This window comes from Gopherus evgoodei, chromosome 7, assembly GCF_007399415.2.
Source record: "Gopherus evgoodei ecotype Sinaloan lineage chromosome 7, rGopEvg1_v1.p, whole genome shotgun sequence".
Lineage (NCBI taxonomy): Eukaryota > Metazoa > Chordata > Testudines > Testudinidae > Gopherus > Gopherus evgoodei.
In genome coordinates this window covers 120,054,083-120,075,852 of record NC_044328.1, presented here as the reverse complement: position 1 = coordinate 120,075,852, position 21,770 = coordinate 120,054,083, and the positions used below count along the sequence as shown (strand labels likewise).

Below are 21,770 nucleotides of genomic sequence, written 5' to 3'. Positions count from 1 at the left end.
GTAGATTACAAAAAATGTGGCAGGAATCCTGTGGAAAATATATTATGTGATCATGCAATTAAAGACTATGGCATAATGTGCACACACACTGAAGGCCAAATTTATGTTGCACAAGCAACCTTAATTGTGGCATTTCCTAACTTTCTAATATTTTACTTTGAAACCTTAATGTTCTTTTAACATTTTTTTTTAAAACCTAGAAACTTACATATAAAAAACTATCTCCATCATATTGACATACATAAGGTTCCCTAGCAGAGTTGGAACCTTCAAATTCACCAGACAGACCCCTGCCACTTGAGCTAACAGGGTAACTAGCAGGCTATCAGTCTCTATTTTGGCCAGCATTAGCAGGAGATGAGACACTTTGCCAGTGGGGTTCAGATATTTGCTGACAGCAAAGGAATGTTAAGAATCTTAGGTTCCATGCCAACCTCTGGAATAGTGTGTGCTCTAGTGGAAACAGACCCTTCCACCTATTCCACCTAGGCTTGATCTTTCTACCCCATCACTCCAACCTGTTCCTTGTCCCAGTCCTGTCGTTCCCTCGTCCCTGTTTCCTCATCCCAGTCCCAGTCCCCTTGCCTACCCTGTACCAGTCTCCATTCCTCAGGCTTCTCATCCCAGTTTCCTTGCCCAGCCAGCCCTCATCTCCCCTTCTGGGTCACAGTCTCCATCTTTCTCACAAGCCAAGTCAGTCCCAGTTTCTCACCACCCCAACTCCTTATCTCCAGTCTCCTTGCCCAGTCAGCTCCAGTTTCTCCCTTCTGACTTCTCAGCCAATCTCTCTCGCCTTTCTCCCTGACCTCCAGTCATCCCTCTGTCTCTTACACTCCCCAATCCCAGCTCCCAGTGTCCCTCCTCAGGCTCTTTATCCAACTCAGAATTGCCTCCCATCAGGCCACCCAATTACTCTGGGTATTATGCTTGTGAGCCCCACCCCACCAAGGCCTAGGAGCTGGGTATGTGAAAGAGTAGGGTATGCGGGAGACTGTGGACAGGGAGCAATCTTTTGGCAAGGGGAAGACCGGGGCCTAGAGGAGCAGAAAGAGCTAGATGGGGGACCACAGAGTAGATCAGGGCTGCAGCAGCAGGTGAGAAAAAACACTAGTGCTTCGCTGGCTTCAACAGCTGACAAAACTCCTGTGGGTCACAGAGCAGGAGTTTCTTCTCTTGATGCACAGGATGTTCTCTCAGCATCAGTGCTTCCTGCTCCCTCCTCCTCCTCCATCATCCACACAGACTCCTTTGCTCCTAGCAGCCCCCTCTCCCCGAGATAAACAATTGCTACCCCATCGCTCTTCTGCTCTCTCCATTCTCCTATGTCCTTCACATCAGAGACCCAATGATTTTATTTTGGAGGGAAAGGGACAAAAAATTGGTCTTTTAGTCAGCTTTGGATAGGTAGCCATCATTCTCTAATCTACATCATAGCAGTTTGTAAAAGAACTGACAAAAAAAAGCAAGCACACCAGACAAATTAAATGTAATTTTATTATGAAAATGAAAGTAATAACAAGAATGATAGCAGGGTGGATGATAAGCTCACTTAGCAGGGGGATCAAATGAAGTGATGACATGCCATTATGACCTCAGGGGTTAAAGATGCAATTTTCCATCTGGCTGCATCTGGCTTTTCAACATAAATGTTGACACCACCTGCTGAGGTTTACTATGAGCCGCTTCCACTATTCTCTATGTAGTTTTTGAAGACTAGGTTAACATTTATTTCTCCCTCTGTTTTGTTGTGCAATATGCCCCTCCCCAGTAAACAAATGGAAAGTTAAAAACCAAAAGTTACTTACAATATAGTGTATTCAATGAATCAAAGGGGTAGCCATGTTAGTCTGCATCCACAAAACAATGAGTAGTCTGGTGGCACCTTAAAGACTAATAGATTTATTAGAGCATAAATGTTGCCCAAATAAATCAGTCTTTAAGGTGCCACCAAACTCCTAGGGGTTTTTGTATTCAATGTAGTAATTGTATTAAGTACTAATTTAACAAGCAACCTGAAGACATTCATTAGAAAACTCCTAGGCAGGTAAAACTTGCTTTAAAATTATGAACTGCATAATCTGCCAGTCTGCATCTGCTAATGCCTTACACTGTTTTCCTATAAAGTTTAAGAAGACAGTCTAATGAGAGAAAAGTAACATGCGTAACCGCCACATGCTTCTGAAATGGGAGTGCCTGAAAAGAGAAAAGTTACCTATCATGGTAACTGGAGTTCTTTGAGATGTGTGGTCCCTATCTGTATTTCATCGTGGGTACATATGCACTCCATGCGTCTGAGTCTGGAAGATTTCTCCTAGCAGCGATCATTGGTCCGTGCCTACCTTCCTCTCCACATGCTGTGGACTGAGGGTGTATGAGGCAGCGGTGACTGACCACCTCTTCAATTTCTTCTTTGCTGTGAATTATGAGTGAAGGATCCTAAGCAGAGGGAAGGAGGGCAGGTAGTGAAATATAGATAGGGGCCAACACTTCAAGGAGGAGAGTTTACGTATCTCATTGTAACCGGCGTTCTCCAAGATATGTGGTCCCTAAGTATATTCCATGGTGTGTGACTGACCAGCAGTGCTCACTACAGGAGAAGGGTGCCAAGGATCCGGTCACACTGCAACTGCAGGGCTGACAAGCCAAAAGATGCATCAGCTGTGGATGCTTAGACCAATGCATATCTTGTAAATGTACTGACGAAGCCTAGATTGCCGCTTCCAGAATTCAACGAGTGGAACATCTCAAAGAGAGCACCACCAAGGATGCCTGGGACTCTGGCAAAGTGTAGCCTCACATCTTGTGGCAGGAGGGTGTACCTGCCAACTTTCAAACATCATAGAATACAGCCTGAGATCCATTTGAAAATCGCTGCTAAGAAAATCACTTCTCCTTTCTTCCATCCTGCCAGGGACAAACAGTCTAGCAATTCTCCATAACAGTCTTGTTCTCTGTCAGTTACAGCGCCAAAGCTCAGCACTACATCCTGAGAATGAAGTCTCTTGTTGTCATTGCTGACATGTGACTTCACGAAAAGGCAAGATAAATTAAGTTGCTTGGTTCAAATGAGTCTGAGATCACCTTGGTGGTAAATCTGGGGTGCAGTCTCAAAGAAACATTATCCTTATAGAAAATTGTATACAGTGATCACCCACATGGGCCTCAGTTTCCTACCCTTCTAGCTGAGGTGATGGAAAGGAAACCTTCACTGATAGATATGTCAGCAAGCAGATAGCTAAGGGCCCAAAGAGAGACCCTATTAACACAGAAAGAACTACACTGAGATCCCATGCCCGCGTGAGTTTTGTCACCTGTGGGTAAGTCCTGATTAGGCTTCTCAGAAACCATGCAGTCACTGAATGGATGAAAGTTAAGCTGTTTTCAATTGGGCGGGTGACGGCTAATGGCTGCTAGGTGTACCCGAATAGAACTGATGGACAGACCTGATGCCTTTAAGGAGAGTAAATAGCCTTGGATGGTAAGGATGTCAGAGTCCTTTGGAACTGATAGATGATGTTGGCATCAGATGGAGAATCTGTTCAACTTGGCAGTGTAGCACTTTCTAGTGGACTTCTTCCTACTATTATTGAGAATGTTCTGGACAATTTCTGAACATGTCCTTCTCTAGTGCTGATGCCTATACAAATATGTTGTGAGATGGAGGAAATCTGGATTGAGATGCCTGACTTTGCCTTTGTCCTGGATCAGAGAGACAAGGAAGGACTGGATTGTGATCAGTGGACATGCTGACAACTGTATGGGACAGGAGAATAAAAAATCGGGGCACAATCAGGGTCACCACCACTCCATCCTGCTGGATTCTTCCTCAGAACCCGACATTAAAGGAGAATGGGTGGGAATGCACTATGGGTCCTGATCACAGGATTAGGAGTGCCTCTCCCACAGAGTCCTGACCTCAACCTGCCCTGGATCAGGACATTATGCATTTTTTGCTCCCAGGGATGCAAACAGGTTGCAAGACAGAATCCCCAATAGTTGGAAAACGCTCGGGACCACCAAGTCATGGAGTTCCCACGTGTTCTGTGACAAAGTGCCTGCTGAGACTATCTACTAGTGTACTGTGGTCTCTTGTGAAGTGCACTGTTAAGGGAGTAATCTGGTGTTGAATACACCAGTTCCACAGATTAATGCTTCTATGCAAAGGGGCAGGGGGTAGGGGATGGGGGCAAGGGATTCTAAACCCCATTGTTTGCTAATGTAGAACACTGTTGTCACATAGTTCAACATCATCTGCACATGATTTTGTACTAGTAGTAGAAAATGTTTGCAGGCTTCTCAAGCTGTTTTCTGCTCTAAAAGGTTTGTGTGTATCCTGGACTTCTGGGAAGTCCATGTTTCTCGTATGGTCTGCTCATCCAAATGGGCACCCCATCCCAACAAAGAGATTTCACAATCAGGGCCCTCGCAAGTGGAGGGCGAGAAAATGGAACTCCAACACATACATGGTCTCTATCTGTCCAGTGAGGTTATGGCTACACTGAACACCTCTGGCAGGGTACTTGTAGCTACATACCACAGTGAAAAGCTAATTGCTTCCTCACTGCAGTGTGTAGCTACACGCATCAGTGAAAGGCTCTGGCAGGAGGGAGACAGCAGGGACAAGCCTTGGTAGCAGAGAGCTGACAGGAGCCTTTCCTCGCTGCCTCTCTGCTGCCAGAATCTTTCCTTGCATCAGGGAAAGGCTCTAGCAGCAGGGAGCTACCAGAGCCTGGGAGACAGAGGAGCAAATAGCAATGCAGACAGGGGAGGCAATTCATGGGTGCTCAGAGAACTGTGTAAGGTACCTATCCTAAAGCATTCAGGCATGTCTTTACTTGCCTGATCAGTGCCTCACCATACGCACTGCTATTTATACTCGTGCTAGGGGAGTGTGCAGTGTAGGTACTCTACATGCCACCACAAGGAGAGTGCAGTGTAGATGTATCCCAAAGCCCAGTCTTACACCCCGGAAGGAGTGTAATTAATTTGTCTATGCCACGTCTGCTTGGAGCACAGACTGTGCATAGCCAAGGTTGTACGCAACAAAGAAGTCTCATGAAAGAGGACACAAGTGCAAGATGCCAAGTGACCTACAAGGACCAGGCATAAGCAGACAGCTGTCTGTGGACAAGATTCTTTTGTAATGGGTCATGAGGGAGATATGTTTTGGTGGTAACAAAGTCCATGGCTGCGCCAATAAACTGCAGTCTGCGTGGGAGCTAAAACAGACTTTTCTGTGTTCACACTGATTCCTAAAGATGCCAGGAAGTTGATTAGGGAAGAAGCTGTTATCACTACTTCTTGTTATGACTTCCCCACCAATGGCCAATCAATCATTCATGTATGGAAAAACTGAAGACCTTTTGTAAAGTGTGCTGCTACCTCTGAGACTATCTTTGCAAATACCTCTGGTTCTGTGGAGAAGCTGAAAGGGAGCACTCTCTACTGGTAATGGTTCTTGCCCACTATGAACATGAGTAATCTCCTGTGTGAGAGGTGTATGTCTATATGAAAGCAGGCATCCTTCAGATTAAGAGCTGTGAGTCAATCATTTCTGTTCATAGATGGAATTATTGATGGCAGTGTGACCATTCTGAACATCATTTTGTGGATAAAGACATTGAGCTGTCTGAGAGCCAAGATAGGTCTCCATCCTCCCTTCTCTTTCAGGATGAGAAAATATTGTGAATAGAATCTCTTCCCTTGGTGTTGAGGGGATTCCAGCTCTATGACTCCCAAGAGGAGTAGGGAGCTGCTTCTTGACTGGGCAACCTCTCTTGAAAAGTTATCTTGAAGAGGGATGGCGGCTTTGGAAGGAGAAGGGAAGTGAATTCTATGAGTGAATGATCTCAAGTACCCAATTTGACCACTGTTATTGTTCACCACCTGTGGGAGAAGTGGGTTAGGCGGCCACCAAATTGAGTATCTGGATTCTCAGATGAAGGATGCAACATCTGGATGGATTCACAGCTCTCAAAGATACTATCAAAAGAACTTTTTAACAGGATGCTGTGGTTGGAAGGAAGGAGGAAGCGGAGTGTTAGGCTTGGTTCTCTGTGTTCTTTGTCTTTTTTGTGATGATTTGTATCCTCTCTGATCATTAAAGAGTTGAGGTGGCAGCCTGGGTTTTTATGTTTGTGGCCTATGGAATTTCCTTTAGGGAACTGGGGTGTATATCCCCGTGATGTGAAGGGTAGCCCTTGAGTCCTTCAAAGTCATCTGCTATGGACTGACCATCCCTGGGGAATCCTGACAAGTGGAGCCAGGACTCTCTATGCATGATGATTATCATAGCCACTGACCAGGAGGCTGTGTCAGCGGCATCGGCCGTAGTCTGGAGGGAGGATCTGGCAACCAGTTTCACCTTCCACAATAATAATTTGAACTGTTTGCTATTCTCTTGTAGAAATTTGTTTGAAAATTCAGTTAATTTTGAGTAAATAGTCATATTTAGAAAGCAACATTTGATAATTTGATGTTCTGAATTGTTCAATGGCTGAGGTGAAGATTTTTCTCCCAAGGAGAACTAGTCATTTAGCCTCTTTGTTAGAGAGAAAACCTTACTGATATTGTCTACTTCGCTCTGTAGCACCATGTAAACCTGAAGAGTTCAGAACACGGCATGTAAATAAATATTCTGCTCTCTTGGCTGGTATGGAGTATCTCTCTTCTGCCCCTTAGGCATGGGGACACATGCTGCTGGTGTGTGCCAGACAGCTCTGGCAGGCTCCAGAATAGCATCACTAATGAGGTGTGGTATTTTATTAGGCACAACACTCTGTAGGAGGTCCAGGAGCTCTGAGGTGTCTTCTGGACCTCCCCTGGGGGAAATGGAATGCATCTGCCACCCTCCTTGGGAGAGCTTGAAACTGCCTGTTGTCATCAGGTAGAGGAGGAGAGGCTGGAGCATGAGAAAATGAAAACATTCTTGGTAGGATTGCCAGTACCATTGATTCTGGTTCTTCTTCCTTCTTTCCTCCTGTATAGCCTCTTGAGGAAGTCTGGTTTCCTCTCTGGGAAGGGAATGACACAATGATGCTTGAGAGGACTGTACAGATTCTTCATGGTTTTTTTTGGGCCCCAAAGTCAGCAATAAGGCCAATGTGAGGGGTCAAACACTGGTTGGGGAAGTCCTCATGGCAGTCCCACATGAACTCGGCCTTGTAGAATTGCAAAGGCACCCAAGAAATTCTGGACCCTCTGGTTGGGCTTAGATCTTGTCCTTGAAGTGAGGCCAGTTCAATAAAATCCAACTCCCCTGAAAAGAAGAATATAGGCTCCACTGCTAGGAGAGGTGCCATCAGAACGATGTATGATGAACTCCTACAGGACAGCAGCTTCTGGCTTGGTGCCATCCCGGGACAGATGTGTACCCACAGTGGAATACACAAGGATCAGCAAAGAACCACCTCTAATATAAGCAAAATAACCAGATGGTATTCACCAAATCAGACGTAACTACCTATATAGCAGCATTTTGTTCAACAGCTCATTTGCTTTCAACTATGACCACATCACTGTGTTTAAAATCATACACAAGCATTTCTCTTCCACCACCCAACCTGCAGCCACCATACCCCCTCCTGCATCCCAAGCCCCTGCCCCAGCCCTGAGCCCCCTCTCAGAGCCAGCACCCTATACCACCTCCTGCATCCTGTGCCCCCCCACTCCATGCCCCCTCCCCTAAACAGCACCCCATATCCCCTCCTGCACCACAAACCCCTGCCCCAGCTCTGAGCCCCTTCCCAGAGCCAGCACCCCATGCCCCCTCTTGCATCCCAACACTCTGCCTCAGCCTGGAGCCCCCTCCTGCACCCAAACTCTCTCCCAGAGCATGCAAGTTCTTCTGAACCCTAACCCTCTTCCCTAGGCTCAGCCCACAGCCCCCTCCCACACTGAGGATCCCTTGGACCCCTCCCAGAGCCAGCACTCCCTCCCGAACCCCAACCTCCTGCTCCGGCTTGGTCAAAGTGAGGGTTGGGGAGAGCAAGCAACGGAGACAGGGGGGAATAGAGTGAGCAGGGTGGGGCTTTGGGGAAGGGCGGGGCAGATCCTGGATTGCCCTTATATTCAAAAAAGTGATCTTGGGCATAAAAAGGTTGGAAACCACTGGTGTACATTGTTCCCACGGGAACAGCAAATCTGATATTTCTATGACTTTTGGTAGAGAAGAGGCTGGCCATTACAGTGCAATGCTTCAAAGGGCTCAGGGACTGTGGTGCACCTATTGTTAATCTGCAAAGCAAAGTAAGGGCTGGCATAGCCCCGAGAAGACTGTTTGGGTGGCAAACAACTGATGGTGTCAGGGACGTGACATTCAGTTAAGCACAAGCAAGTTTCCTGCTCGCTGGAGGCAGGGGGTGGGAGGGAGGAAACAAACACAGTGACTCTCAGTCCTACATACCCTAAGAAACCTCACAGTGTCTTCTGGGCACATTCTCCTCTGCTGAAGCAACATCGGACAACTGCCCAGGTTTTCCCAGAAATCACTGATGCAAACATAAGCACAGTGCCTGGTAGGCAGAGATGTGAAGCATATTTATCTCCAGCTCTGAATCAGAAAAGCTGCATTGTGGACATAATTCAAACCAGGGCTTTGGAGCTGTGCTCCGGCTCCGTTCCAGCTCCAGGCAAAAACCTGCAGCTCCACTGCTCCGCGCTCCTGCTCCAGGCTCCGCTCCAAAGCCCTGATTCAAACTGTTTGTTCTGACTGAGTCAGATGAGTCTGTCAATAACTGGTTACAAATACACGACTGTACTGTGGACAAGGCCTTAAACTGAAAGCCTTGTGTAACAAGAACTCTAGGACACTCTTCTAATCTAGGATTTGAAAGTGCATTAATATATACAATTGTCCTAAACCAGAGGCTCCCAAACTGTTGTCCCAGGGAGAACTAATGGAGGTGTCTCCGCTTTCATAAGTATCCAAGTTTTTCATTGCAGAAAGGAGCCAGGAGACTTGTAAAAGCAGATGGAAACAAAAAGGCTCAGCAGCCTCTATTACGGGTTGCTTACAAATCAGAGGCAAGAAAACAGGACCTGCCTTCACAGACTTTGAACCAGCAGTGGGGCTGATGCTGCCAGCCACAAGAGCAGATGAACACCCAGGGAAGAAGGGGATAACATTTTAGTCACGTGTTCAGAGGAGCAAAGAACAGGAATGACAAAACCATAAAACGAAGACCAAAAGTAGAGAGTATCATCAACAGATTTCAAAAAGAACAAAACACTTCATTAAAGATAGCTATAAATACCTAAATATTCCCACCCTCCCTCCCCATCCCCATATACCCTTTCAAGGTAAGCAACTGCAGCAGCTTCCACAGGGATTCTATGTGATCATGTATTCTATTAGGATGTGCTTCCCCCACCCTGCTGTTAGCAGACCAGCCAATGCCTATTTTTGATTCCCTTATATATTATTTGAAATCATATGTGAACCTAATGATTTCCTGCAACATTTACAGTGGAAAACATTAAGACTCTGATTCAAGAAACGTCTCTGTTCAGGCCAGCACTTAAGCAGGTGCTTAATTTCAAGCTTACGGTTCAGTGTTTTCCTGAATGGAAAAGGACATGAGCACATGATTAAATGCTTTCCCGATTCAGGGCCTAAAAACAGGAGATTGATTCTGCAGTTCCTCTGTCTCTTGCTCTCCTAATGGCAGGCAACTATTGTGCCATATCATTATGACAGTAAGATAGCTTAATTGCCTCTTTCCAGTTCTGCTTAACTGGTACCTAATGTATGCGTCTTACAGTAAATGTATTAATCTATCAGTTCCTTATATCAACCCTACATTTTCCTCCACTGCATCTGAAGAAAGGCTAAGTTCCAATGACTGGCTTGCTAGATGTTATATTCACTGACGTGAACAGCAGCAATGCTTCTCTCCTAGGACTCATTTCTTCGTGAAAGATGCATGAAAAGACCCATCTTCATTTACTGTACTTTCTCTACTAAAGCTTCGGTTTGCTTATGAATTCTCCAGCGGCTCTCTTTAGGCTACTGACATAAACTGGCCTAATCAAAGAAGTGAAAACTGATTGAATTAGCAGTATTTTGCTACACTGGGATTAAAAGTCTTTTATACTGTAATAGATTTTTTTTCCCCCACTCTTCATAGCGGGAGCAAAATTAATCATTTAAAAAATACACTAAAGAGCAAATGAATAAACAATCAGGTAATACACAGCATTTACTAACAGGCAGTTGAGAATTGCAGGGCTATTACTCATTGAGACATTCTGGTTATGTCAAACTACATGTTTTAATTTAAAAAACCCTCAGAACTCAGAGATGTATCATTACTTAATATTGGGCTATTTAAGTTGGATCCATATTTTACATAAAATAAAAGATTCTTTCATATTTCCCTTTCTGCCCTAATACTTCCTCTGAAATTTTCTTGGGCATGTCATCCAATATAATCTGCTTTTTGCGACTGGTAGATTTAAAGGATTCACAATTTCTTGTGAACCTCTCTGTGTTAAATTACAGACTAAGATGTAGAGGCTGCTTACAGACCATCAAGCCATATCAGGATGATACTATATTATACTGTATATCAATTACCATGCCTTCCGCAGCAAGATGTTCACAGAGCAGTTTTAAACACATCAACATATAGTACATTTTACAACCATGACTGTACCAGGGCATTCTGGAGTTACTGAGGCTCCTGTGTCCTACACTGCTGCTTGGAGTAAGTAGCAAAACACTGCACTGACAGGTGGAGAATCAGCTGAACAGTCCATCGCAGCTTCCTCTATACCCCAGGAAGAAACTGGTGGAGACTGCATTTATTCAGCTGGATTTGTGCTATAATCCTCATTAAAGGTGCTGAAACCAATTAGTACAACCAGTAAAGGTAAAATGCCAAAGTCATGAATTATTTTGTGTGTGTCATTAGCTCAAGACATCCAATTCAGGATTTGTGAGTTGCCACAAACTTTTTTCAACATATTACATGAATGTTTTTTAATCATTTTAATTCCTTGAAAAAGCTTCTTGATTTCTGTGCAGTTACATGAACACTCTTATAAAGTTTTACCTCTCCTATGTTTTAGCAGTCTGCAAACAAACGGAATTTATATTTTTATTTAAAAGCAAACCTTCTAGTCTTCTACTACTACCAGCATTATTAAAAAAATAAAATGCCTTCTTTTGTCTTGCATGACTAGCATGTTAGGTAAGCTTAATAAGTGAAAGATTGAACAGATATCCATTTATGATTTTAAGAAAAGAATTTTTTTTTTCATTTGAGACCTTTACAGATTATCAACACTTGTTCCTGGATACAATATGCTAAAAACTCTCTCAGAATAGCAACTGATTTAAAACTTACTTTGTTTTTTGAATCCAAATACAATAGTCTGTAATGTAGAGATCATTAAGGATGTAGGCAGGGTCATTTTCTCGAAAAATCTTGTGAATATCCAACAGGCATTTCAAAACAGCACTTTTACCTGGAAAAAAACATTTATGCTTTTTGAAAAATAAACAAATGAAAACTAAAACATTACAGTCTTACACTTGACACCTTAATAAACATTTCATTGCAACACTTTATATATATGGCAGGTGCGGCGCAATCTTATTACCTCTTTATGTTGAGATAGTGCCTTGATCATTTGATTGGAATTCTCCCATTCTCCCTCATTTAAAAAACAAAATAAAGGGAGGAGAGATTTAGGTCCCAATTGCACAAATTCTCTTCATTTGGACTCCTTTGCACACACTGAGCTTTACTGAAGTTAATGAAAGCGTGCCCATTTAGAGTTCGTTGGAGGGTCGGAGTCTTAGAATTCATTAGACTGTTTCCTGCTGCTGTTAGTGACAGACTGATTGGCAGCTCAAATGTCTGGGATAAAAAATAACTCATCATACATTCCTAATAACTAAAAAAAAATCCCATTTTTAAAAACATTGGATAAATCTCTGAAAGATGATTCTTTGGCAGCAGAAATACATTTTCTTATTTCACTACCAGAAGAGACCTGCTCTGCTTCATTCTTCTTTCATATGTCACCATTTCTGCAAAGCAGATGTTTAGCGACAAACATTTTCTAATTACTTAGCACTTCCTTGCACCATTTTTCAAACGCTTCAAAACCACTAAGGCTTAAGTGCTAGTGAGAAAACTTTTAAAATCCATTTTTATTAGACAGTGAAAACAAGTATAGCTAATAAAAAATATGAAGTGTGCAGAGGGTGTCTACCAGTCCCTCTCTGCTGGAGTGAGCTCCTCTTACATTATTTAATCTCAGCTTGGCAAGGTTACACTCTAAATAAATAAAAAATTAAGATCTGAGTTTCTCTCTTGTAGAACTCCCCCTGCTGTTCAACCACAAGATTTTATCAGAGAAGTACCTCTGCACAGAAGAGCCCCTGTCTGAGTATGTCTACCCAAAGGAGTAGGGAGGAGAAGGTGTACAATACGGTATAAACGGTAGGTGTGGAGAAGCTGGAGAATGACTAATTCCTTTCCAGTGCAGCCTAACAGAAAACTAGAGAGAGAATCAGATAAAAATTAAGATGCACAAGCATGGTGCTGAACAATAACTTCTAAACTTTATTGTCCTGAATATCTGTCAAGACAGACTATTCTGACTTATCATGGAATCATAGAATATCAGGGTTGGAAGGGACCTAAGGAGGTCATCTAGTCCAACCCGCTGCTCAAAGCAGGACCAATCCCCAGATTTTTACCCCAGTTCCCCAAATGGCCCCCTCAAGGATTGAACTCACACCCCTGGGTTTATCAGGCCAATGCTCAAACCGCCTAGCTATCCCTCCCCCCAAAGAAGCAGACCCATTTTCTTTAAAAAATGACAAAGTGAAAACCCTGTTTAGCTGTCAAACCACCAGCCAGAACAGTTTGCAGTTAGCAACAACAACAAAAGAGTATAAAACAGGTTTTAAAAGTTTTCACGACACATAAAAGACAGGGGGCAAACTGGGTTCGAGATTCTCTCTCTGATGCCCCCGTATCCCTTGATTCTATTTCACTGATATTCATGGGGATTTAGTTGCTTTTCTGACGGGTCTCCTGCTACAGCAAACGGCACATCAACTTAATGATTCCATAGCACTTGTCTAGTGTCCTTGTACACTAGACAGAAAGGGGAATTTTCATTTCATACCCAATTTATACATTGCTGCAATGATTTCACAAAATCAGGAGCCATCCAGTACACTAAGGGAAGAGGAAGGGGAAGTATGCTTTGTTACAGTTCTATTCTGTTTAAATAAGACACAAATGGATGTTGTCACAGATTTCATTTTCATCACACTGTCCTTCAAGTCGCATATTGTTTACATTGGCAAAAAGAAAAAGAAGGAATATATTATGTGACTATAATAATATAACACTAATAAGAGTTCAGCTGTTCTCAGGGCTGGCAGTGGCCTGGGCAAGACATTGAGGCATCTGCAATCTACTGTATTTTCTCCTTGTCTGGGGTATATAGATGCCCAAAGATTGTAGTGTTGCCTGGGAGTGTAAGAATATGAAGAGTCACTATATAATGTAGGCCCTCCAAAGATAAGGTCCTTGATCATATTTTGGACCTCACCCGGGAAGTCAGAGGCAGCCAAGAAGCTTGGGGCATGATTACTGCCATATCCATGGAATGCACAGCTGTATCAGCAGCACTGAGACCCGAAGAGACATCTCAGCAATTGTCTGCCCTTCTCTTATGGGGGCATTAAGTTGTTCCCTCTGATTCTGAGGCAGGTGTTCAATGAAAGATGAAAACTTTGAATAGTTTGTAAAATCATTTCAGCTCCTTCCAGGATTCAAAGACCATCACTGAATAGCAGCTTGGATGGTACCGGGGACTCTGGACAGGAAGCTTCAAGAGCCCTTACGTTGAGCGGTACTGGAGAGGGTACTGAAGGGCAGATGGTGTGCCCTTCTCATCTGGTTACAGAAGATGGCACTGAATGATTTTGGTATGGCTCTAGAGACGGTGTGGTTTGATGCTAGTGCTGTTCTAAGTTGCTTTACCTGATGGCTTTTTGGTATGCAGCATGGTTTTCTTAGCCAGTGCTCTGGTCTCAGTACCAGAGATGATTGAAGCCTCAGTGGAACCAGGATGAAAGGTCTCCTGAGAACCAGACTGAGGGGGGTAACTCTCCCCTTCTCTTAGCCTGTTCTGAAGAATGTGGCCTTTTCTTCTCTGAGGGTCTGGATGGTTCTGAAGGGCCCTCAGGGTCTTTGCTTACCATTGCAACTGACATGGTCACCAGGAGTGTGAGCAACCGGGTCCAAGGTACAGGGGGTGAATTGTACCCCATGGGTCTCAGACAACACTCACTCAATCAACAGGCAATTAAGTCTGTTCTCCCTCCATTTCTCAGAGCTGCTTTTAAACCCTGAACCGATCTAAGGCCTTGGCAAGTTTCAGCGCAGTAAAGTGGCTTTCTGCACTCAAACTGCAGACATGTACACACTGCCAAGCCACTTTGTGTGCAGAAACTCCTCAGTTGTAGCACTGGAAAAGAACCACCTCGATGAGAGTCGTAAGACTATTTGTGCAGAGGCTCCAGCGCTCTATTCCCAGGGTATGCACTTGATTGCGTTCTGTGCTGTAATTGGCCTCCGGAGCTGTCCCATAATGCCTCAAGTGACCACTCTGCTCATTGTTTTGAACTTGGCTGCCCTGGAAACATGCGTCCCTCCTCCTTCAAAGCATGGTTTCTGACAGCCAGTGTGTGCTGTGCTGATCTGCTCCAGGACACAAAGGAAACCATTAATGTGAAGTGCTCCTGCTGTTGAACACAGAGGTAGGCATGTGTGTGTGCATTGCAAACCCTTCCCAAGGCACTCTGCAGCCAGTTGCACAGTGGGATAGCTATTACACTGCACTGCTGTCTTTGCCATTGCAAGAGCTGCTAATGTGGATGTGCTCCAGCATCACAAGCAGCACAGTGTGGACACGCAACAGCGGTTTAATTCCAGCATTTTAGTAAAAGTGATAACTTGTGGTGCAGAAACTTGACAGTGTAGACATACCCTTACATTTGAAAGGATGTGAGTCCTCCCAGGGAGCCAAGGCGGCTTGACTATCTGACACAGATAAGACCCAAGACAAAAAAAAAAAACCCAAAAAACAAAGGCTCAGATTGGGCAAATGATAAAGGGAAGAGAGAATCCCATCCCAAAAAAGCACAAACTTAAAAAACCCCCATAAAATAAAGAAAATAAAAGTTTAAGGGGAAGAGAGAGCAAGCTGTGTAGCTAGCTAACTGACACTGCAACGCTCTGTTTCCAGCCACAGATGGCTGAAAAGTAACTAGAGTGTGGCAGCAAGTCCCACCCTCCCTATATATTCTTGTACCAGAACGTAAGAATTTGCATGGCGCAAAGCCAGACCCCACAGACACTGCTGGCAAAAACCACAGATCAAGTGTGCACAGGCAGACACACATCATGATGTGGAGAACCCACAGGAACACTACTCAAAGAAGAAACGTAATTAACATATATCACCTTAAATTAACCTATTAATATTTCTCCCCTCTAGTGGGTGTTTCTGTCTTTTCTCCTCCCTTGAATATTTTACTTTTAGTTGCACTCCAGACTTCAGAGTTTCCTCCAGAGTGAAAGAAAAAATGTGCTTTGTATGTTCATTTCTTGCCTGTCACCTCCAATCTAATTTATTTCTAACAGCTTCCTTGTCCCACAATCCCACTTTTCTTTTGCATTTTTGAGGAGAGAAAAGGGGACTTGTTGGAACCTGTTCTCCTATCCATACCTAAAGTCCATTCATTACAGCAGCCCGCCAGGTAAATACAACTCCCTCCAGAGCCTATTAATTGAGGCCTTTCAGTCAATTCTTTCCTCAGAGAATGAGTGCCCTGAGTAGGTTCCTGAACTCTATCTGTGCTCTCTATCACAGACTGCAAAGTAGTGTCTGCAGGCCAACGGCTGTGCAGATCAGTGTCTCATGCTCTGATAAGGGCATATAGGGAGGTCCAAGTCCACTGCCACTCAATTCCTTATTGACCTTGAAGCCTAACTCTGCAGTAGAGCAAAAGGAAGGTGGGAGGTGGAACATCCACAGCTAAAAAAAAATCTCAAAGAACTCAAGTTACTATGAGGTAACTTTTTCAAGTTCATGTCCCTGGGGATGCTCCACCATAGGAGACTCTCAAGCAGTAACCCATCAAGGAGTGCTGAGGAGGCAAGTCCAGAATAGTTCAAAACCCATCACCACTAAAGGTGGCGGTATCGCTAGAAGCAGGTAAGATGGCGTAATGTTTGTCAAAGGTATAGGTGGAAGACCAAATAGCAGTCCTGCCAATTTCTGCTATGGGAATGTCCTTTAGTAGCCCTGTCAACGTGGACTGAGGTTTAGAATACACTGTTGCTCTGTGAGATGGGATGCATGCTGGCATTTTCATAGCAGGTAACGATGCAACCCGAAACTCACTTAGTTTGCGTGGAAATCGGCTGACCCTTCATCCTACCTGCAACTGCTACAAATAGTCTAGGAGAAGCCTGAATGATTTAGTCCTATCCACACAGAAAGCAAGGGCCCTCCTAACACAGTAAACAAAGGTTTGATTCTTCTCTAGAGGCATGACGTTTTGAGTAGAAAACAGATAGTGAATCTCCTGGTTAATGTTATGTTCCGAAGAGACCTTTGGGAGGAAGCAAGGATGGAGATGTCTTTGTAGAAGGTGATACATCGTGGGCTCACCAAGAGCACTCCCAGCTCCCCTGTTCACCTCACTGAGGTGATAGCAATCTTTCCCTGGGGACTGACATTCAGGATATCCACCAAGGAATGCTTAGACTTTCACACTTCCTCCAGCAGCATCTGAAGCGAGTCCGCTTGCCTTTTCCTGCGGTCCTGGAAGGTCTTAAAATCATCAGCGTGGGAGGGCAGTGGTGACATTACCACCTTATCCAGAGATGGAGGTGAAATCTCCTCCACCTGAGATTCTTATTCCTCCTGTATATCATCCAAACCAGACAAGTGTGTGGTACCAATGTGTGACGTAGCACAGGACAGTCTAGAGATGCCAGTAGGTGACATGGTACCGGTGGGGGCTGCTGTTTTCACTTAGGTCCCTGACAGTTGGTTGCTGTAGGGCTCCATAAGTTCCAATAACTCCACTGGGGAGGGGGACAAGTGAAGGGAGCTCAGAGATAGTCAATCTCTGGGCCTACAATGTACATTCCCTAGGATCAGGGCCGGTGCAAGGATGTTTCAAGCTCTAGGCGAAACTTCCACTTTGCGCCCGCCCCAGCGCCCCCACCCTGAGGCACCCTCCCCCATGGCAGCACCACCCCTCTGCCCTGAGGCACCCCCTCTTGCGGCAGCTCCCCACCCTCCGCCCTGAGGCACCCCCGCTGCTCCGCCTCTACCCCGAGCACGCCGTGGCTGCTTCACTTCTCCCGCCTCCCAGGCTTGTGGCACCTAAGCTGATTGGCACCGCAAGCCTGGGAGGCAGGAGAAGTGAAGCAGCCCCAGTGTGCTCGGGGAGGAAGTGGGGCAGGGGTGAGCTGGGGCGGGAAGTTCCCCTGCGTGCCGCCCCCTCCCTGCACTCCCCTGCCCCAGCTCCCACTGCCTAAATGCCAGCGGCAACCGGGGCGCCAGCTGCCGCGGTCGCTGCTAAAGAAAATGGCACTCACCAAATCCTAGTGCCCTAGGCAACCGCCTAGGTTGCCTAAATGGTTGCACTGGCCCTGCCTAGGATGTTCTTCATGAAAGGGACTCATGGGAGTAGGGAATTCACAAGTTAAGGCAAATACAGCAGACAGCAGAACTCTCTGTCCTGAGTTGCAGGCAACTGAGAAGGAACTGAGTGGTGGTCGGCTCACGCCACCCTATGTGCCCTCATTCAGAACAAAAGGCACTGTTCTGTGCAGGCATGGAATGATGGACATTACTTTGCAGTCTCCAATCAAGAGTGCACAGAGGCACATACATCTATAGGGACTACACTCAAAGAATAAATAAGAGGCATATAAAAATAGTATCTAAAGTCATGTAGCTATTCTAGAAAGTGTAACTCATTTGCTGGTCTATCACCATGATAAATGCTGAGTTCTGTCCAAGGACACTTGTTTTTGGCCTTTACTAGCATCTGTGCTTTACTCACGTCTAAGATTTCATGACCTATGAATACCATGCCACTATTTTGGCCCTAAATTCCTTTTCTTCAAGTCACTTGCTGCAGTTAACTTTATTTTGTAGTTTGGAAACACAAGACTGAATATCAGCTTGATTACCAAGTACCAAGCATGGGCAATTTCAATCTTTTTATACAGTGCAAAGACCCAAATCAAGGTTGAAGCAGGAAACAAACTATTCAGAAAGTAATGATAAGTGTTTAAGAATGTGCACAAAATCAATGTAAACGTTTGTGAACTAAAGATTTTCTTTGTTTCATCATAGGTATTTGCTGCACCAAAATTTTTCCAAGTCATACAACGATCACAGAAACAAACCTATGTATGGTAAATAGAATTCATTTTAAGGTGCCTTAAATAAATGAAAACATTAACCTGTAACAATTTAGTTTATTTGTAAAGTTACGGTATTACATTATATTGAGCAGTTAATAAACTGCTTTTATTGAACAGATGTTTTCTGATTGCTTAAAAGTTAGTGGGACAGATTTTAAAATAAATATATAAAAAGATCCCACATCTGTAAGACAATTGGAAACAATGATCTTATAAATATGTATAAAACTTCATTATATTAAACACAAAAAGTGCCATAAGAGCCAGCGCATTTGCTCACAGATTGTTAGACTCTGCAGGAGTTCACTACTATGACTGCCTGAAGCAGAAATCCCACAATTTTAAACTCATGGTGTTACAGAAGGACTTTTTCCTATCCTATGAGGTTGTGCGTAGGAGGGTATAATTTGGGCCTAAATCTACATCAATCATTTGATATAACAGAAATCAAGTCACAGTAATCTTTTTCACTGGCTCAGTAGCTCATGCATTGAAAATAAAGCATTTATGAAGTAACGGGAGACTATACAATTCATTCAGCTATTTTTGATCTCCTCAATCTGGTTTTTTCTCCCTCCATAGCATCAAATCAAGTGAATTAAGCTCTTTTCCCAAAGACAATTCTATATATTTTTTCCACATACTTCCAAGCAGCAAAATGAGTTTGCATCTAAAGAAATAAACTGAACTTTTATTGTCTCCCTCTTAAAGATATTAAAGGATAGCATGAAGCTGAATATATGAGGACTATAAAAGATGTCACCAACCCCTTGTGTCTGCATCAACACAGTCATCAGATTCTAAGACAAAATCTCAAGAATATTTAAGCAGAGAGAAGTATACTAAAAAACTCAGTGTATCTGTATGACAAACAGATATATGTTAACATGAATTAATGCAAATGAACATTAATCTATTTTGGATTAACTTAAAATTTCATTTTGAAGTGTCAAAGGCAATATTTAGTGTTACTGGCTCTAGAATTTCTGTGCAATTCTGAATCTTCAAAGATCCTTGTTGGCAAATACAATCCTTGATTTGTTGGCAAACATGGTAATTTTACAGTATTGTGTTTTACAATTTGATGGCAGGTTTGATCAATCACATTTCTGTGTGTCCTACAAGAGAGTCCAATGAAAGTAAACCAGAAATGAAGTGCTGCCACCTACAGCCACCACTCTGTTACAAAACAAGCAGAAAGGTCTTGGTGCTAACATCCATCAGAAGAAATTAAGAAATTGATGACTAATTATATATAAAAAGAGATTGATTTGTAGTTCTCAATTATTTATTGTTCATATGTATGCTGAAAAAAGCATAGGATATTCTTTAACCTCACACAAAGGAGCACAATGGTTTATATCTTTATAAGCAGCTAATAAATGTAAAATACACAAACTAGCATTATCTAATGACAGAAATACTACATGTCTCCAATATTTCAAAAAAAAAAATGTACACCTTTACCCCAATATAATGCTGCCCTCGGGAGCCCAAAATTTTTTGCTGCGTTGTAGGTGAAACCGCGTTATATCAAACTTGCTTTGATCTGCCACAGTACGCAGCCCCCTCCCGCGGAGGGCTGCTTTACTGCATTATATCCAAATTCATGTTATATCGGGGTAAAGATGTATATGGATGCCTACAGATTTATTGAAGAGGAAAAACAATGTTTATATAAATATACCAAAGCTACATATGATTAATCTGTGCTTTAATCATCTGTCAGTTTTGATATACTTGTTTATTTTTGAAGCAATTTTATAGCTTGTATGTATCAATAACTCACAAATCAGAAATTTCTTAAATCTAATACAAATAGTATTTGTAAATGTTTTCAGATAACTTAGATATGACAAGTATCAGAGGGGTAGCCGTGTTAGCCGTCTGACAAAGAAGGTATTCACCCACGAAAGCTTATGCTCCAATACTTTTGTTAGTCTATAAAGGTGCCACAGGACTTAATCGCTTTTTAGATATGACAGGATACTGCAATCAAAGCATTCGCTCTTAAATAGCTTTGCTGTAAAAGCATTTAAAAACATTCAAAGCATTGACAACCCAGAGCATGTGATCCTTGAGGTCTTAATAAAAATTAGCCTACTGTGCTTCTGATTTAAATGAATGTTTCATGCGCCCTTTAGTATACCGACCAGCTCAAAAAAAATTCAATATTGTGAACATTGGGAGTAAACTCTACATTTTTAAAACAAATTAAGTCACAATTTTCCTTCATGAGTTACCTGTCCAACTGTTTTCCTGGCAGTTGTTCTCTTTTTATGTACATTTTTCTATTACGTCAATTGAATAATATTTTGGAAAAGCAACAGTTTCTGAAAAACTGGTTAGTAACTCATTTAATGACTGATCTCTAGGTTTGTTAACTGTTTGTGGCAAAACTGACAAACTACTTTTTAATGAGTAGAAATGAGTAGTTTCCTAGGAGCTGTTCCTTAACATTCACAGGGTTATGCTCTGTTAAAGTGCCTTTGGAAAGTGTCCATCTCGTACACAGTCTCAGACTTTGGGCTATGCATTTTGTGTACGTTATCAATATACTGAACACATCAGACACTATCATAGCAGCAATGAATTTCATTGCCAAAATATCTTATTCAGCTTTAAATTCCAAATATATTATTGTACTACGCTCCAGCTTCATCTATCATCATATAGCAAAAGGCCTCAATTGAGTATAAAGTCAATTAGACTACTGACTTGTTGAAAGTTAAGCACGTGCTTAAGTGTTTTGCTAGATTCAGGAAAAGGAATGGTTTTATGGGTAAGTTTTATTACTAGCATTAGCTTCCAAATGATGAAAGCAAGTCACATTTACCTGTGTGTAATGTATACATTTGGATATGTTAACAAGCATGATGTTTGTGGTTCAGTGCGTTCAATACTCCGAAGATAAATATGATACACTATAACACACAATCCACCATATAATATTATATTTACTTGTATTATGCTTTCAGTAGTATATACAATATGCTAGGCACTGTACAAAAACAAAAAGGCCCCAAAGACCTTCTTAGATTTTCCATGGAATTTGAAGAAGTAAACATTTTGTTGAGTGTATCTGTGGTAAGCTGTTTAGATAGTATGAGCAAAAAACTGTAGGTTAATATGGTTTGAACATCCGTCTCCTTTTTCAAATTCATATATAGGTTCCTATTTATTTCATACTGTTTTCTGGTAAGGTATAGATCTATTAAATACACTTAACATTAGTTATATTCTTGTGGTTTTTTAATTTAAGAATTAAAGGCCTTATATACCACA

At 42.9% G+C, this 21,770-nt stretch overlaps 1 protein-coding gene across 1 annotated transcript in view; it reads right to left on the bottom strand.

The window, feature by feature from the left end:
• SHQ1 (SHQ1, H/ACA ribonucleoprotein assembly factor) overlaps positions 1-21,770 on the bottom strand; it is a 112,143-nt gene that overhangs the window by 27,977 nt on the left and 62,396 nt on the right. Inside the window, 1 exon segment of the mRNA XM_030570247.1 lies at positions 11,349-11,469. Within this exon segment, the coding sequence (XP_030426107.1) occupies positions 11,349-11,469 (121 nt within the window).